The 17,648-nt window shown below is 41.9% G+C and overlaps 1 protein-coding gene across 1 annotated transcript in view; it reads right to left on the reverse strand.

The window, feature by feature from the left end:
* Positions 1 to 17,648, reverse strand: part of klhl2 (kelch-like family member 2) — a 175,942-nt gene that overhangs the window by 13,349 nt on the left and 144,945 nt on the right. The window contains exons 10-11 of the mRNA XM_069926491.1: positions 2,686 to 2,883; positions 273 to 374 (exon numbers count right to left, since the gene is read on the reverse strand). Coding sequence (XP_069782592.1) covers positions 273 to 374; positions 2,686 to 2,883 — 300 coding nt within the window. The remainder of the gene's footprint in view (positions 1 to 272; positions 375 to 2,685; positions 2,884 to 17,648) is intronic.

The raw sequence follows: 17,648 nt of genomic DNA on the forward strand, positions 1-17,648 counted from the left end.
TTGCTTGAGGCTGCCGATTGCTGGAATTCACGAAAACAGGGATTTTACATCACAGAGCAAGAACTATCAATTTATCAATAAATGAAAATTTTTAAAAATCAAATAAAAAACAGAAAATGCTGCTTCACCTCACAAGTGTTTCCAACATTTTCTAGTTTTTAATTTCATCAGTACCCTGTCTTGCATTATTCATTGTGATCATGCAATAATGAAAGGACAAATTTACAAGATTTTAAAAATTTATTGCATACAATAGGTTCAGCAGTACTTACCTCCTACAACACCCACTCCAACACTACTTCTTCTGGTGTTCATTGGAGCTACATGAAACCATTCATTCGCTTTGGCATTGTACACCTCAACAGATGATAACCCTGTAAAATATAGCAACATTATATGGGTGTATAGTTTGCATTCTGGCTACTTCTTTAATTTAGGCAAACAGCACAGTAACAGGCCATTTTGGCTCATGTGTCTTTGCCGCCAAATTACATCCAATTGACCTACAACTCATGGTATATTTTGAACAGTGGGAGAAAACTGGAGCCCTCAGGGAAAACCCGTGCAGACACGGTGAGAGCATATAAGCTCCTTACAGACAGCATGGATTCGAACCCCAGTCTCAATCGCAGGCGCTGTAAAGGCATTGCGCTAACCACTACAACAACCATGCTGCCCCTGTATATCCAAATTGAAATTAAAATTATTTCAGATTATATTGTTTGAATATAATTGACTGGCAACGTCAATAAACTATACCAAAAGAAACCTGCATCTAAACAGGCAGTCCAGAAGACATTGCGATGGACAAGCAAACTAGAAGTACGAGTTTGTAATCCTTTTGTGGTATAATGGAATTCAATAAATAACATTTTAATTAGGATGGATAATAAAAGGACAAATCTTTTAAACCTAGGCTGGGTCACTAAGGCACTCTGCTGGCTGAACATTCACTCCCATCTTAACCAAGGGGTTGTGTGTTGGTTCGGAGAACATTTACTTTTACAATTTTAAACATTTATTTAAATTTTTATTTATCTTAATATTTATCTATTTATTTCCTTGCTTTTTTTTTGACAATTGCTTGAATTCCGGATAATGGGGATTTTACTGCTTATGGATTGAACTTAGATCCATGAATGGAACAGTCATTTTGATGAGGCTGCATTATATAGGCCCCCCAATCATCAACTAGAATTGGAGCATATGTGAGGGAAAAATGGAGATAGGCAAGCATTACAGGGGAGTTTTACAGGGAGATTTAAACTTTTATATTGACTGGGGTACCCATAATACAAATGGCTTGGACAAGCCAGAATTTTATACAAGTGTCCAAGAGAGCTTTCTCAATAAATAAACTGAGAGCCCTACTAGAGAGGGTGCAACACTTGATCTTCTCTCAGGGAATGAGTAGGATAAGCGACTGAAGTAATGGCAAAGGGAGGCAGGAGTACTTTTGGACCAGTGATCATAACTCCATTAGTTTTAAAACAATAAAGGAGAAAATTGGGGCTGGTTGACAAGTTAAATTCGATATGGCTAATTTAGGAGCAATTAGGCACGAACACAGAAGTTGATTGGAGAGAAATATTTGGAAGTAATGGGATGAAAGAGTAAGCGTTTAGGCACTGCATGTTCTTGTTATGGTGAAGGGCAAGGCTAGCAAATTTAAAGAACACAGGTTGATGAAGAATATTGAACCATGAACAGGAAGAGGTGATATTCATCTGATTCAAGCAGACCAGATCAAACAAATTTTATTAAATGACCAAACAGGCTTGATGGGCCAGATGTTCTACTCCTGCTCCTAGTTCTGAAGTTCTTGTGTCCTTATTAATGAGAAGGAAGAGCTAAGAAGGATATGGACCAAATGCAGGGAAATGGTACTAGACCAGAAAAGCAACTTGGTCATCATGGATGAATTAGGCTGAAAGGCCTGTTCTCCACTATTTAACATTATGACTTTAATAAGTTCATTATCATCTGACTACATATACAACCAAATAAAACAGTTTCTCCAGACCATGGGGCACACACATACACACATTATATATTTCTCACACAGCACACTATAATTACATACAGACATAAAAATATAATACAAAATACATATGTTCTACTATTCTGCAATAATTTATTCAATTTAATTAATAAGAGGCCCAAGGTTTCAGGTTACCTTTCTTCAATCTAACAGCTTGTGGGAAAAAACTGTTTCCCATCCTGGAAATCTTGATTTGATGCTCGCATCTCCTACCTGATGGTAGCAGGTCAAAGATACTGTGTACTAGATGGAAAGGGTCCTTGAAAATTATTTGAGTCCTATTTAAACATCGCTCCCTGTGAATGTCATCAATAGAATAAAGAATGATCTTCTCAGCCATTTTCATGATCCTCTATGTTGATTTCATGACTGATGCTTTGCAGCTAACTGTACCTCACGATGCAGCCAAACAGGACTCTCACAATTTTGCTTCTGTAAAATGTCGCAAAGATGGGGGTTGGTAGCCTCGCTGTCCTCAACATCCTTAGGAGTGTAGGCATTGCTTCACCTTCCTGGTTAAGGAGGGGTTGTGGGTCCATTTTATACACAGTAATAAACTACAGTAATTGAAAATGCATCCATTCATTAATGTATCACACGTTGCACAACAACAGGGAAGACAAGCATTCACAATTTTGACATACCTGTACTCCCATCAAATCCTCCAACTGCATACAGCATTCCATTCAGTACAGCAGCTCCCAGAGTGCTCCGCCTGTCCTGCATGTTAGCATTGTTGAACCACTGGTCTTTGACTGGGTCATATGAATCAACTGTTCTCACTCTTAATGAGCCATTAAAACCTCCAACTGCATAAACCAATCCTCCCATACACATCACCCCTGCGGAAAACAATATTAAAAATATATATTTGTTGAAGTTAATTAAATCCACAAAAAATTGCAGTTCTTTAATTCAACAGGTTCATTGAAGCTCTACATGATGGCCATATGAAAACATTAACTTTTATACTGTTTATATTTTCTTATTTGTGCTTTGAACAAATTATAATTGAATATAATTACTGGCAAATTCATATTTATATGTGAGGTATAACTTATGCAGATTTTAAAGTTGCCCAGCTAATGAGATATCCTACAAATTGCTTGATTATCCAATCTACTCCACCATTAGCCTAGTAAAAAGATTAGTTCACCATCATCCTCTCATGGTTTTAAGAAAGTACTTAATGTAAGATGCAACAGTAATTAAATTTGATGCAGAATGTTAGCAGTCAGAAAAGAAAAGCTGAAATCATGGTGTCTGACTCCTTCAGGTGATCAATCCTATAGAGATTTAATCTTTATCTAAGTTTTTCCTTCATGATAATGAGAAATTTTTAGGTGATCAATCCTATAGAGATTTAATCTTTATCTAAGCTTTTCCTTCATGTTAATGAGAAATTTTTAAATTGATAAATTCAGACATACTGCACGCCAACAGGCTCTTTTGGCCCACTAGCCCGTGCTATTCAATTACACCGAATTGACCTACAACATTTTGAAGGGTGGGAGGAAACCAGAGCATCCAGAGGAAACCCATGCAGGCATTTGCGGTGAGAACGTACAAACTCATTACAGACAGCAGTGGATTTGAACCCCAGTCCCTGGAGCTGTAACAGCATTGGACTAACTACTATGCTAACCATGTCCATTATTGCCAGATCCATTGTACCATGTTTGCATGCACATTGAAAATCTTATTTTATACAGCCGAACAGATATTTTGTAATAAAATGACAATAGTACAATGAATTAAAAAGGGACAATAAATTCAAAAGATTGACAAGAAATATTCACAGATATTCTAGTTCAAAGGGAGATTTTGCAATAGTGCAGGCAATGGAGCACTCCATTAATGTAACAAGGGGAAATTCAAGTCTGATAGTTATTAGAAATAAACTGTTCTTGAAGCGGGAGGTGCTGGTGTTCAGGCTTTTGAACTTTTTGGCTGAAGGGAACAGTGAGAAAAGATTGTGTCAATGTGATGGGGGTCCTTTATGATACTGGCTGCCTTCTTGAGGCAATGTCTCACATGGATGCAATCAGTGGAGGTGAGGCCAAAGCCTGTGATGGACCTGGTTATGTTTGCTATATTCTGCAGTCATCTATGTTCCTGGGCAGGCAAATTCCCAAATCAAGCGGTGATGCAATCAGTCAGTCTGCAGTGCCCATGAAGAAGTTAGAAAGAGTATTCAAAAATATGCCAAATTTCCTCAGATTCCTTAGAAAGTAGGGAGGGCTGGTGTGCCCTCTTCATGGTTGCCTCAATGTGCTATTTCTAGGAGAAGACTTTTGAAATATGGACTTACAGGAACTTGAAGGTTCCAACTCTCTCTACTACCACCCCATCAATGTGGATGGATGGATGTGTGATCTCGAGGCCTCTACTTCCTATAATCAATGATAAGATCCTTGACCTGTTGGTGTTCTGGCACCACCCTGCCAAATTCTTCAATTCTGACTCATCCTTTCCAGTTATTCGACCAATGGTGGTGTCATCAGCAAATCCAAATTATCATGTTGGAGCCAGACTTGACTACACATTCATGACTGTATAGGGAATAGAGTAAGAGACTAAACATGCAGCCTTGGGGTGCCCTTGTGTTGATGGTCCGTGAGTAGGCCATGACGTTGCAGGTTTACACTGATGTCTGCTGATGGAGAGGTCGAGAAATGAGTTGCAGTGTCCCAAATCCTTTAGCTTGGTCATAAGTTCTGCTGGTATGGTGTTAAACACCTGTTATACATGGATTATGGAGAAATGCGTGGCCTCCCTGCCTGTATGAAATATTGTGGATTGCAGGTGGTCACATGTCCCTCCTATTTGAAACTTATTTAGAGGTCACATCACCTCTCAATCAAGGTTGGACTCCCACCACCTATTAGTGAACACTGTGCCACTGGGTAATTTAAATCACCTAGGGACATTATTGGCTAGGTGCCCAGATCAAAACTATATAAAACATCGATGCATAGCACATTCTTTCTCTCTGCTAGGTCCCCTACCCTCCTAGAAAGGGGACTACACATCTGGCCGAAGTGGCACACCGTTTGCGTGTGGACACTGGTTGTTAGGGAGTGGCCACTGATCGTGGGTCACCTATGAGCACCACTTCCCAGTGAGCATGAAGGAGACTGGTGCCTTGGTGGGCTACTTAGTCATCACTGCACTGCCCAACCTTAGAGGGGTGATCTTGCCCTTATGGGACGGGCAACTGGCAGAACAATCCGGTTAGTCATTACCTTCCTAGAGGGATCGGAGTACATGTAGCAGGGAGCACCCGCTCAAGTTTGCAGGGCTGAGGTGAAGTTCAGCTACGTCACCCTGCCGGGGACTCACGGAGACATGAATGCTCTCTGGAAGGAACATTGCAGAGGGAAATTCTGTGGGGTGGAGCTGGACCAGCCTCCCCTCTGGTCCACTCCCACCAGAGGTAGCCCCTGACTAATCTATCTTTTGAGCTCTCCCACCTGTCATAGGAGAAGACTACGTTTTAAGCTGTTCCTCTTCTTAATGTGGGGGTCTATAAAATGCTCATCAAAAGAGACTTCTGCAATATCATCACTGACTGACTGACTAATAAAAGGATGGGTAGCTAAAGGAGCAGCCATTCTGGAATAGCCCAGTGTGTGAGTGGCTCAGTGTAGGAGTGGAACTTTGAGGCTTTGGCGAGCAGAGGCTGAGAAAGAACTAGCTTGCTTGATATGAGAAAGTAAGGCCAGGTGAGGTAGTTAAATCCTTTAATTAAAATTAGATAATGGAGTCAGCTAGGTTGCTTCGGTTGCAGGATGTGGGAAATCTTGTCAGCGTACTTATCCCTCATGACTACACCTGCAGAGTGCATTCAGCTGTAGTTCCTTACAACCAGAGTTATGGAACAGGAGTAGGAGTTGGATGAACTGCAGATCTTGAGGGAGGCAGAGGTAGAGGCAGACATGAGTGTCAGTGAGGCAGTCACTGCAATAATTCAGAAGGCAGATAGCCAGGTGACTGTCAGGAGAGGGAAGGGGAAGATTTAGTCAGTGCAGAGTACACCTGTGGCCGTTCCCATCAACAACAGGTACACCTTTTTGGATAATGTTGGTTGAGACCTACAAGGGACAAGTCGAGATTGTAATGTCTCCGGTGCAGAAGCTGGTCCCCCAGCTCAAAAGGGAAGCGGGGAGGAGAGTGATAGTAATTGGGGACTCGTTGGTTAGACAAGTGGATAGGTTTGCTGGGCGAGATCAAGGCTCCCAGATGGTATGTTGCCTCCCAGGTGCCAGGGTCAGGGACATCTCTGATAGAGTACACAGCATTCTGGAAGGGGAGGGCAAGCAGCCAGATGTTGTGGTCTACATGGGGACCAATGACATAGATAGAAGTGAGGATGAGGTCCTGAAGGAAGAATATAGGGAGTTATGGAAGGTTAAAAAGCAAGACCTTAAGGGTGGTAATCTCAGGATTGCTGCCTGTACCACGTGCTAGAGAGGGTAGGAATAGGAAGATATGGTAGATGAATGTGTGACTAAAGAGTTGGTGCAGGGGACAGGGGTTCAGATTTGTGGATCATTGGGAACTCTTCTGGGGAAGGTCTGGCCTCTATTAAAAGGATGGGCTGCACTTGAACTGGAGTGGGACGAATATCCTGACAGGCAGGTGTGCTAGATCTGTTGGGGAGGGTTTCAACTAGTTTGGAAGGGGGATGGGAATCAGAATGAGAGTGGAGATTAGGGTCGAAGGACAAATAAATTTAATGGGAGAAAGGAATCAGAATGTTAAAATTAATGAAGGAGAGGGTATAGTAAAAGTAGATGGTAATCAAAGGAGTGTACATGGGGGACATTCTCTCAAGTGCATATATTTCAATGTAAGGAACTTTGTAAGTAAGGTAGATGAGCTTGGAGCATGGATTTACACATGGAAATATGATATTGTAGCCACCAGTGAAACTTGGTTGCAGGAGGGGCATGGTTGGTAAATAAATGTTCTAGGACTCTGTTATTTTAGGCATGATACAACAGGGGGGATAAAAGTGGGAGGAGTCGCACTGCTTGTTAGAGAAAAATTTACAGCAGTGCTATGGCACGATAAATTGGAGGGCTCATCCAGTGAGGCTATTTGGGTGGAAGAGAGGAATGGGAAGGGCTTGAAAACACTAATGGGGGTTTATTAGAGGAGCAAATTTGTAAGGAGATAGCATATATGTATTGGTGATTATAGGAGATTTTAAACTTTCCACACATTGATGGGATGCCCATACTGTAAAAGGGTTGGATGGGTTGAAGTTTGTCAAATGTTTTCAGGAAAGTTTTCTCAATCAATACATAGAAGGACCGACGAGAGAAGGGGCAGTATTTAATCTCCTTTCAAGGAATGAGATAGGTCAGTTGACAGAGGTGTGGGTTGGGAAACACTTTGGGTCTAGTGATCATAATACTATTAGTTTTAGGATAATTTTGGAGAAGGATAGGGCTGGGCCTAAGGTTGAGATTCTTGATTAGAACAAGGCAAATTTCAAGGAGTTGGAGTAGGTGTGGATTGGAATCATTTATTTTCTAGGAAGGATGCAACAGATAAATGGAGGATATTCAAATGGGAAATTTTGAGAGTATAGAGTCGGTGTGTCCCTGTGAGGATTAAAGGAAAGGTTAGAAAATATAGGGAGGCTTGGTTTTCAAGGGATATTGGGAATTTGGTTCAGAGGAAGAGGGATGTGTACAACAGGTAGAGACAGCAGGGAACAAATGAGGTGCTTGAGGAATATAAGGAGTGTAAAAAAAATCTTAAGAAAGAAATTAGAAAGGCTAAAAGGAGATATGAGGCTGCTTTGGCAGGCAAGGTAAAAATAAATCCATAGGGTTTCTACAAGTACATTAAAAATAAAAGAATAGTGAGAGATAAAATGGTAGTGGTAAAGGGGGAAGAAGTAGTCCAGGCTACTAATTGACAATAGCCAAACTATTAATCGATACACATTCCTGGACGCATACACTCTCCCTCGTATTTTGGACATGGTGAATGACATTGCGCAGTATCAGGTCTATTAGACCATCGACCTGAAAGCTGTCCATCACCAGTGCCAATCCATTCCGAGGACCGTCCATATACACATTTGAGGCTAATGGTTGTCTCTATCAATTCAGGAAGGTCCCTTTCGGTATTACTAACGGGGTTTCTATCTTCCAGAGAGAGATGGACATAATGGTGGATGAGAATGGGTTGAAGGCTACCTTCCCCTATCTCAAAAATGTCACCATCTGTGGCCACACCTTGGAAAACTATGACGCAAACCTCCAATGTTTTCTCCACGCGGCAAAAACCCTGAACCTCACTTATAACTTTGACAAGTGTTCAGGACTAAATGGCTAGCTATCCTTGGCTACACAGTGGAGAATGGCATCATTGGTCCCAATTCCAATAAGGTGTACCCCCTGTTAGAGCTCCCCATCCCCAGGCCCGCAAAGGTTTTGAGGAGATACCTGGAGTTTTTCTCATTTTACACCTAGTGGATCCCTCAATACGCTGATAAGGTTTGCTCCCTCTTAATAGCCACTAATTTCCCCATCTCAGCTGAAGCCCAATGGCTTTTAACTACCTCTGGAACCACATTGCGAAAACTGCCATGCACGCAGTGGACAAGAATGTACCTCTCCAAGTGGAAAGCGACGCTTCGAACATAGCCCTCGCCGCTACCCTCAACCAGGCGGGAAGGCCAGTTGCATTTTTTTTCCACAGACTTTACAAGGCCACAAGCTCCGGAACCCATCGGTGGAAAAGGAGTCTCAAGCCATTGTAGAAGCCGTAAAGTACTGGAGACCCTACCTGGCTGGTAGAAGATTTATGCTCATCTCTGACCAGCACTCGGTCACATTCATGTTCAATGTCAAGAGGGGAAAAATCAAAAATGACAGATTGCTAGGTGGAGGATCGAACTTTCCACGTACAATTATGACATTGCCTATCGGCCAGGAGCCCTTAATGACCCTCTAAATGACTTAAACAGAGGAAGCTGTGCCTCTGCACACACCGGCCAACTGTGGTCTATGCATAATGACCTCTGCCATCCAGGGGTCACCTGCATGGCTCATTTTGTCAAGGCACGCAATCTGCCATACTCCAGATGTGCACGGAGTGCAAGCCGCACTTCTATCGCTCCGCAAAGGCGCACCTGATCAAATCATCTAGCCCCTTCAAACGGATCAGCGTAGATTTTAAGGGATCTCTCCACTCCACGAATGGGAACAATTAATTCCTCTCTGTCATTGACGAGTACTCCCACTTCCTTTTCACCAGTCCATGCCCAGACACATCCACCTTGTCAGTCATAAAGCCCTAGATTCCATTTTCGCCCTGTTCGGGTATCCCAGTTATATTCATAGCGACCAGGACTAGTCCTTTATGAATAATGAGCTGCGTCAGTATCTGCTGGTGAGGGGAATTGTGTCCATTAGGACTACCAGCAACAACCCCCGGAGGAACAGGCAGGTTGAAAAGGAGAACGCCATGGTCTGGAAGGCTGTCAAACTGGCCCTGAAATCAAAAAGCCTTCCAGATTCATGCTGGCGGGATGTCCTCCCCATCGCGCTCCACTCTATCTGGTCGCTACTATGTACCGCGATCAATTCTATTCCTCATGAGCTTCTATTCACCTTTGAAAGAAAGTTGGCATCAGGAACTACACTCCCAATCTGGCTCACTACTCCTTGTCCAGTCCTTCTTAGAAAGCATGTGAGGAGAAGCAAGACCAACCCCCTGGTGGAAATGGTGAAACTACTCCATGCCAATCCCATGTATGCCTATGTGGAGTACCCGGATGGAAGGGAGGACACCGTCTCCATCAGAGACCTGGCACCCACTAGAACAGAGGGACAGAGGGTCCATTGCCTCAGATGCCCTGCGAGCCACGGAGTTCATTCTCACCACCCCCAGTCAGGGCCTCGGAGGATCCAGTTCAGGAGGAAAGTGCATGCCCCTCCACCATTGAGCCAGAGACCCAGCCTGCCTCTCCTCCCTCACAAGGGTACCAGGAGACCCAAGGAGTCCAAGGCCCCCCCAGTGCTAAGGTGCTCCGCCAAGATCTCCAGACCCCTGGACCACTTAAATTTCTAAATTTGTAAATAACTGTACATTTTTTAACCTCCTGTTTCTGAACCCATGTTTTCTGTCTTCTTTCACAGACCCTAAATTCTTCAGGAAGGAATGAATGCAGTAAAGTGGGATTCACTGGTAGGGTGTTGGTGGAGTCAGGAGGCGGGGTCAGCCATCAGCACAACACCCTATCTGCCCACATATAACCGTTGCCCCGCCTAAATCTAGAACCCTTCTGAAGACTACTGTTTAACCCTACCCTTATTTATAAGCTAATGAAAGCATTTGTTCTCCCTCCAGTCATGAGAGCTTTTATTCACGCTACAGTTACTATGTTGTTGTTGTTGTTCATCCTTCGTAGTCGAAGATGACCATGGCTTCAAAGTTAAAAGGAAGATTGGTGGCTGTGGGTCCAGAGGTGACTGGTGAGGCCAATCCAGGCCCTAAAGGCTCGCCCACATGTGGGACACAATTGAGTGGGTGCTGTCGTGGCAGTGAATGCTGCTTGGGCCTTGCGCACAGCACGCTTTTGTTGCGTCTCGATGATGCATCTGACTTCAGCTGCACGGGCTCCTGTGGTGATTTTCCTGCACCAAGCTGGATGGCCAAGGGCAAGCGTCTCCCACAGTTACTAAGAAGGCTGATGAAGTAAAGGATGTGGATATTGTCTAGATGGACTTTAGTAAGGCCTTTGACAAGGTCCCGCATAAGAGGTAAGTTAGAAAGGTTCAATCATTAGGTATCAATGTTGAAGTAGTGAAATAGATTCAACAATTGTTGGATGGGAAATGACGGAGAGTAGTAGAAAGTTGTCAAAATGGAGGCTGGTGACTAGTGGAGTGTTTCAGGGATCAGTACTGGGTCCATTGATATTTGTCATATATCTATATATCTCGATGATAGAGTGGTAAATTGGATTAGTGAGTAGATGATACATTGATTGGTGATGTTGCGGACAGTGAGGAAGGTTTTCAAATCTTTCATTGGATGAAGGACAGTTAGAAGAATGGGCAGAAAGATGGCAGATGGAGTTTAATACTGAGAAGTGTGACATTGCTACATTTTGGTCGGACTAATCAGCAAGGGTCATACACGTTAAATGGTCGACAACTGAGGAGTCCAGTAGAACAAAGGGGTTTAGGAATTCTGGTACATAATTCCCTGAAAGTGGAGTCGCATGTAGATAGGGTGGTGAAGAAAGCCTTTGGTATGTTGGCCTTCATAAATCAGAGTATGTTGACGTTGTTTAAGGCATTAGTGAGGCCAAATTTGGAATATTGTGTGCAGTTTTGGTTGCTGAATTATAGGAAGGGCATCAACAAAAAAAGAGAGAATGCAGAGAAAATTTACAAGAATGTTGCTTGGGTTTCAGGGTTTGATCTACAGGGAAAGGTTAAACAGGCTGGGACTTTACTCCCTGGAGTGTAGAAGATTGAGGGATGATTTCATAGAGGTATTAAAATTAAGAGGGGGACAGATAGAGTAAATGTGGATAGGCTTTTTCCATTGAGAGTGGGGGAGATTCAAACAAGAGGACATGGATGGAGATTGAAGGGGGAAAGTATAAGGGAGACATGAGGGGGAATATCTTCACTCAGATGGTGGGAGTGTGGAATGAGCTTCTAACCAAAGTGGTAGGTGTGGGCTTGATTTTAATATTTAAGCGAAAGTTGGATAGGTATATGGACGAAAGAGGTATGGAAGGTTATGCGTCAATGGGACTAGTTGGGAGAAGGTGTTTGGGATGGACTAGAAAGGCTGAACTGGCCTGTTTCTGTGCTGTAATTGTTATATGGTTATATATGGTTACACCAGCTCGTTAAATCATCAAGGAACTGTTGTTACTTCTGCACAGAACTTTCAGCAAGACAGGCAAAAGGTGTTGCAATGGAAACATTATCACTGGTCATTCCATCTTAACAAGGCCACATCCCTTGTTATGCACCTTCCAAGTACAACCTTTGTAATAGACTTTTTAAAAATGAGTTGTGGGAATAATGTCTCCCAGCACACTCAGGGAATTGGAGATACGGATCATAGTTATGATGTTACAGATCACACACTAGCAGGAAACATTGTATGTACAGCTCAAACCTGACTTACGATGTTCTGACTTACGATACTTCAAAGTTACGATGGTCAGAATCTGTACTTTTGATTTTGAGTTCCGATGACCATCTACACTTGCAATGTTCTGGCCGCTCATGCATACTAACTCCTGAAGCCACAGCCACCCTCACATCTCAGCTCCCGAAGTCACGACAGCTCATGCATCTGAGCTCCCGACGCACCGCCAACCCGTACATCTGACCTCCTAATGCCCGCAGCTACCCCCACATCCGAGCTCCCGATTCCCCAGCCACCCACACATCCAAGCTCCCGATACCCCATCCCAGCTGCCTGCGCATCTGAGCTCCTGAAGCCACAACTGCCCATGGAGCTAAACTTGACAAATCCGAGCTCCCGACATCATGGCCACCAGCGCATCTGAGCTCCTGACACTGCAGCTATCCTTGCATCCTAGATCCCGACATCTTGGTCACCTGCACATCCAAGCTCCCGATGTTCCGGCTACCTGCACATCCAAGCTCCCGACACCATGGTTTCAACTTAAAATAATTATGACTTAATGATACAAGTCCCGTAACCGAACCCCATCGTAAATTGGGGTGTTCTTCTATTGTGTTACCACTCGACAATGACAGTGTTCCACCAGCCCTCCCTTTAGCAAAAATTATTATAGAGCAGCACAATTAAGATATTTATCAGATTTTTATCAGACAAGGAGAAAACCAGATTGGACTAAGATAGAGCTAGATAAAATAGGGGAGATGGTACCAGAACATATACTTTATAAGTGGGATGAAAAGCTGGTACGATATAAAAGCTCACCAGCATTGCATCATTTACTCAATATATGGAAGAAGATTCACTTAGAAAGGAAAAAAACAAATGACCAAATGCCAAATTATTATTGACGGAAATTCAACTAATCCCTTTTACAATAGATAACCGTTCCTTTAGAGAATGGGAGAGAAAAGGAATTAAAAGAATAGAAAATTGTTTCTTGGGAAATAATTTATTAACATTTGAACAATTGAAGTACAAATATGGAATAACTCGTGGTACAATGTTTGCATGCAATCAACTGAAAACCTACTTAAAGGATAAATGGGGAAACAGACTGAGATTACCAGAAGGAAGCAGCTTTGAATATGTGATTACAGACACAATGATAATTAAAAGATTTATAGCGAACATGTACATCAAGCTGCAAGATAAGCTATAAACCCAAACAAAAGTGGGAAAAGGATTTAAACATAAAGATAAAAAATGAAACATGGGAAAAGTTATGTTCTGGAAGTATGAAGAATACAATAAACACAAGGTTACACGTGATACAGTATAATTGGTTACACAGGGTAGATATCACTCCTCAAAAATTAAAAGAATGGGATTCAACATTATCGGATAGATGTTTTCACTGTAAGAAGGAAATGGGAACAACAGTACATGCAATTTGGGCATGTATGAACGTGAATACGTTTTGGGAAGAACTAAATCAGATATTAAATAAAATTACAAAAAATAACATACCAAAAAATCCAGAGATCTTTCTTTTAAGTAACATAAGTGGTAAAGAATTAGGCCTCAAATTGGATAAAGCGCAAAAAAAAAATTCATTATGATAGCTCTAGCAGTAGCAAAAAAATGTATAATGTCAATTTGGAAAATGGAAGAGAGCATGAGACAACAGCAAAGGTACATGGAAATGAATAAATGTATTCTATTGGAAAAAATAATAACATAAAATTTAAAAAATAAAGTCACATTGAACAAATTTGGGAACCATACATGGAACATATCAGAGAGAGCATGCCTTGGACCTCCATCACCTCAAATGAAAATGATAAGAAGAGGAATCGACTAGATTCAGTGTGTAACAAATAGATGATGCATTTTTCTTGTTTATTTTCCTTTGTGTGAAGATATTGTTTTATGGTTTTACTGTATTGTATATGTTAAATAATTATGGGTTTTGGAGGGGGGTGGGAAGAGGGGAGGGAGGGAAAGAGGGAAAAAAGGGAGAAAATGCCACTGTGTAAATTTAATGAGAAACGTTTGTACATATTTTGGTTGATATGGTTCAGTGTGAAAAATAAAAAATATGAAAAAAGAGCATGAAGAAAATAGCCATCTTAGTCAGTGATCCTCATTGAGAGAGAAAAATTGGCCAGAAAGACCTTGCTCTTCTTCACAATAGTGCAATGGAATCTTTAATATGGCTATGAGAGGGTTGGGAGATAATTTACTATGTCAATTAAAACAGAAAACAGTGCAGTGCTCCCCCAGTAATGCACCAACCTTGTAAAATTCTGAGTCAAAAGATGTTATCATTCAGGCATAACGGACTTCAGAAGTAAAACACAAAAGTCTGCAGACACAATAGTTGAAGTAAAAACACAACGCTGGAGAAACTCAGCAATGCAAACAGTGTACTTTATATAGCAAATATACATTACCAATGTTTCGGGCTTGAGCCCTTCATCAAGGTAGGCGGACTTCAGGTTATTTAGCACATTATATGTGTCTTTTACAAACCAGGCACCTCCCACTATACAAGAATATTTTTACCTATTGAAAGAATGAGCACAATTCATAATAGACGTGCTGGCAATTTATAGAGAGTATGGGAAGTTATAGCAGCCAAGAGAATATTATAGCAAGCATGGGAATATAATAACAGCAATGAAAGAATGTACTCAATTTATAGCGGGCATTGGAAATTTTGATCTTGGTAATATCTCTTTGTACTGAATGCCATGATATTCCTATAAACAGGACATTCTGGCCAAGCCACTGTGCCTGCACCAATGTTAATGGCCCAGACCTGTCCCTGAGGGAGGAGATTAACTATCAAATGCCTCTGATTTGAGACAACATTAGAATTAAAATACTGCTCAACTCTGAAGCCTGTCTTCGATTTATTAAATTGAATCCTCTCCATAGCTTGTTAATGTGTTGCATCAGGATATCATCTATATAATGGGAAAAAGACACCTCGGGGGAAGTTGATTGGGTGTTAATTGCAGGAGATTAACTGTGGCAGATACTGTTGTAGCAGGAGCCCCACACGAGCAATAGAATCGCGCACAGCCACAGTAGTTTAGCAAGCACATTACCAGAGCACATAGCCTCCAACAATGTCCCAGTCCTCCAGCTACAAGCCAAGCACCAGCAATTAGGAAAAGCGCACGAATAAGAGCTCGCACTTCTTTTGGCACCCGACATTGGAAAGTGATGTCACTACCGCATCCCAGAAGGCTCAGCGAGAAACGTGCAGAGGGAACTATAAAAGCTGTGGTTAAGCACAATAAAGGTACTAATTCCTAACTATACTGTCTCCAGTGTCATTTATTGCCACTTACGTAAGGTAGTGCCGTCAGATAGGCCACGACACTGTGCTTTGTCTCATGTCCTATTTAAATGCAAATTGCTATTGTCAGTCAGAATTTAGAATAGTACAACCGCATGGTAGAACCCACACGTGCGCGTTATACAAAAAATATTTTTACACAATTTATGATTTTCTGTGCATTATATGCGTGTCCGGTTATATGAATGAAAATATGGTACATCAAATCAACTGATTTATAGCTTGGTCAAGCAACACAGGGGCACAGTCAGTAGAATTGATGCCTCATAGGTCCAATGGTTCATGTTCAATCCTCAGCTCTGATGCAGTCTGTGTGGAATTTATGCACTCCGCCTATGACCACAACCCAAAAATATGCTTGTTAGCAACTTAACTGCCATGATAAATATCCTTAATGTGTCTATGAGAGGTTGAAAATGGAGGAAGTTGATGGGAATTTGGGGAGAATAAAATAGCTTGTATATTGTTAATGTAAATGGTTCTTTGATGATTGACATAGACAAAGTGGGTTGTATGCCTTGATGATCTGCAGGACGCCAAGACTCGACCATGATGTAACTCATAAGTCTACGTGAGTATCATGTTGTTCAAATTGCTCAAGAGATGATTGCAAAAATCCAGAGTGCCATTCAGTACAGGACTAAAGAGGTGCTTCCTTGATGAAGGTTCATCATCTCAAAGAGACAGTCCTGCCAAGGAAAATATCCCAATGGATTCCTAAGAGTTATTCCTGCCATTCCTTAATCAACATCAATAAAACAGATAATCTGGACATCAGAAGATTCGTGACCACAAACTGAAAGTTACCTTCCTAGATTACAAAATCATGATCAAGTCTGCTGGCATGAATATCACTGTGGTTACTAGATCTGCGTACCTGCAAAGATAGAATATCAATCTTGGACATGATCTCACAACCAAACAACACATTTATAAGAATGTGAAAAATAAGAAAAGCAGTCCCTATTCGGCCTGCTCCACAATTCTACTTTACTGCTTAATCCGAGTCTCCCAATTGCTTATAAATCTCAAACATACTTAATTGACTCAGCATCCCCAATTTTCTAGGATAAAAAACTACAAAAGTTTCACTATTTTTTGGAAAGAACAAAATTCTTCTCATCTCAGTTTTAATTTCCCATTCCTTTAGCCCAAAACTACGTTCCCTAGTTAGAATCATACAGCACAGAACAGACTCTTTGCCCCACCTTGTCTATGCTGACCATGATGGCATTCTAGGCTCGTCCCATTTACCTACAATTTGGTCCACATCCTTCTAAACCCTTCCTATCCACACATCTGTCAAAACTAATTTTGAATGTAATAGAGGAATAGGTTCCTCTCGGAGCTCAATCCAAATACTGACTACCCTATGAGTGATTAAAACTGCCCCTCAGGTTCCTCTTAAATCTCTCCCCTCTCACCTTAACCTGATTCCTTCTAATCCTAGAATCATCAACACTGTGAAAGAGATTGTGACCATTCACTTTATCCATGCTCCTGATGAATTTATATGCTTTTATAAGATCACCCCTCAGTCTTCAACACTCTAGGGCAGTGATTCTCAACCTTCCCTTCCCACTCACATACCACCTTAATCAATCCCTTATTAATCAGAGCACCGATGGCATAGGGAATACTTAAAGTGGTATGTGAGTGGAAAGAAAAAGATTGAGAACCACTGCTCTAGGGAATAAAGCCCCAGCTAATCCAGCTTCTCCCTAGAATTCAAACCCTCAAATCCTGGTAACACCTTAGAGAATCTCTTCTGTATCCTTTCCAACTCGGCAAACAGAATTGTGCACAGAACTCCAAGTGTGATCAGACTCACCAATGAGTTGTACAGCTATATCATGACACCCCAGCTTTTGTACTCAGTACCCTGCCCAATGAAGGCAAGCAGGACAAATCCCTGCTTCACCACCCTGACCTTCTGAGTCATCATTTTCAGGAACTCTGCAGCTCAGACTCTCTCTTCTCCAATGCTCTTCAGGGCCATTCCATTCATGGTATCCTTCCCTGGTTTGACTTACCAAAGTTCAGTACCTCACACCTGTCAGAGTTAAATTCCACATGCCACTCTTTGGCCATATCCTT

This window comes from Narcine bancroftii, chromosome 3, assembly GCF_036971445.1.
Source record: "Narcine bancroftii isolate sNarBan1 chromosome 3, sNarBan1.hap1, whole genome shotgun sequence".
Lineage (NCBI taxonomy): Eukaryota > Metazoa > Chordata > Chondrichthyes > Torpediniformes > Narcinidae > Narcine > Narcine bancroftii.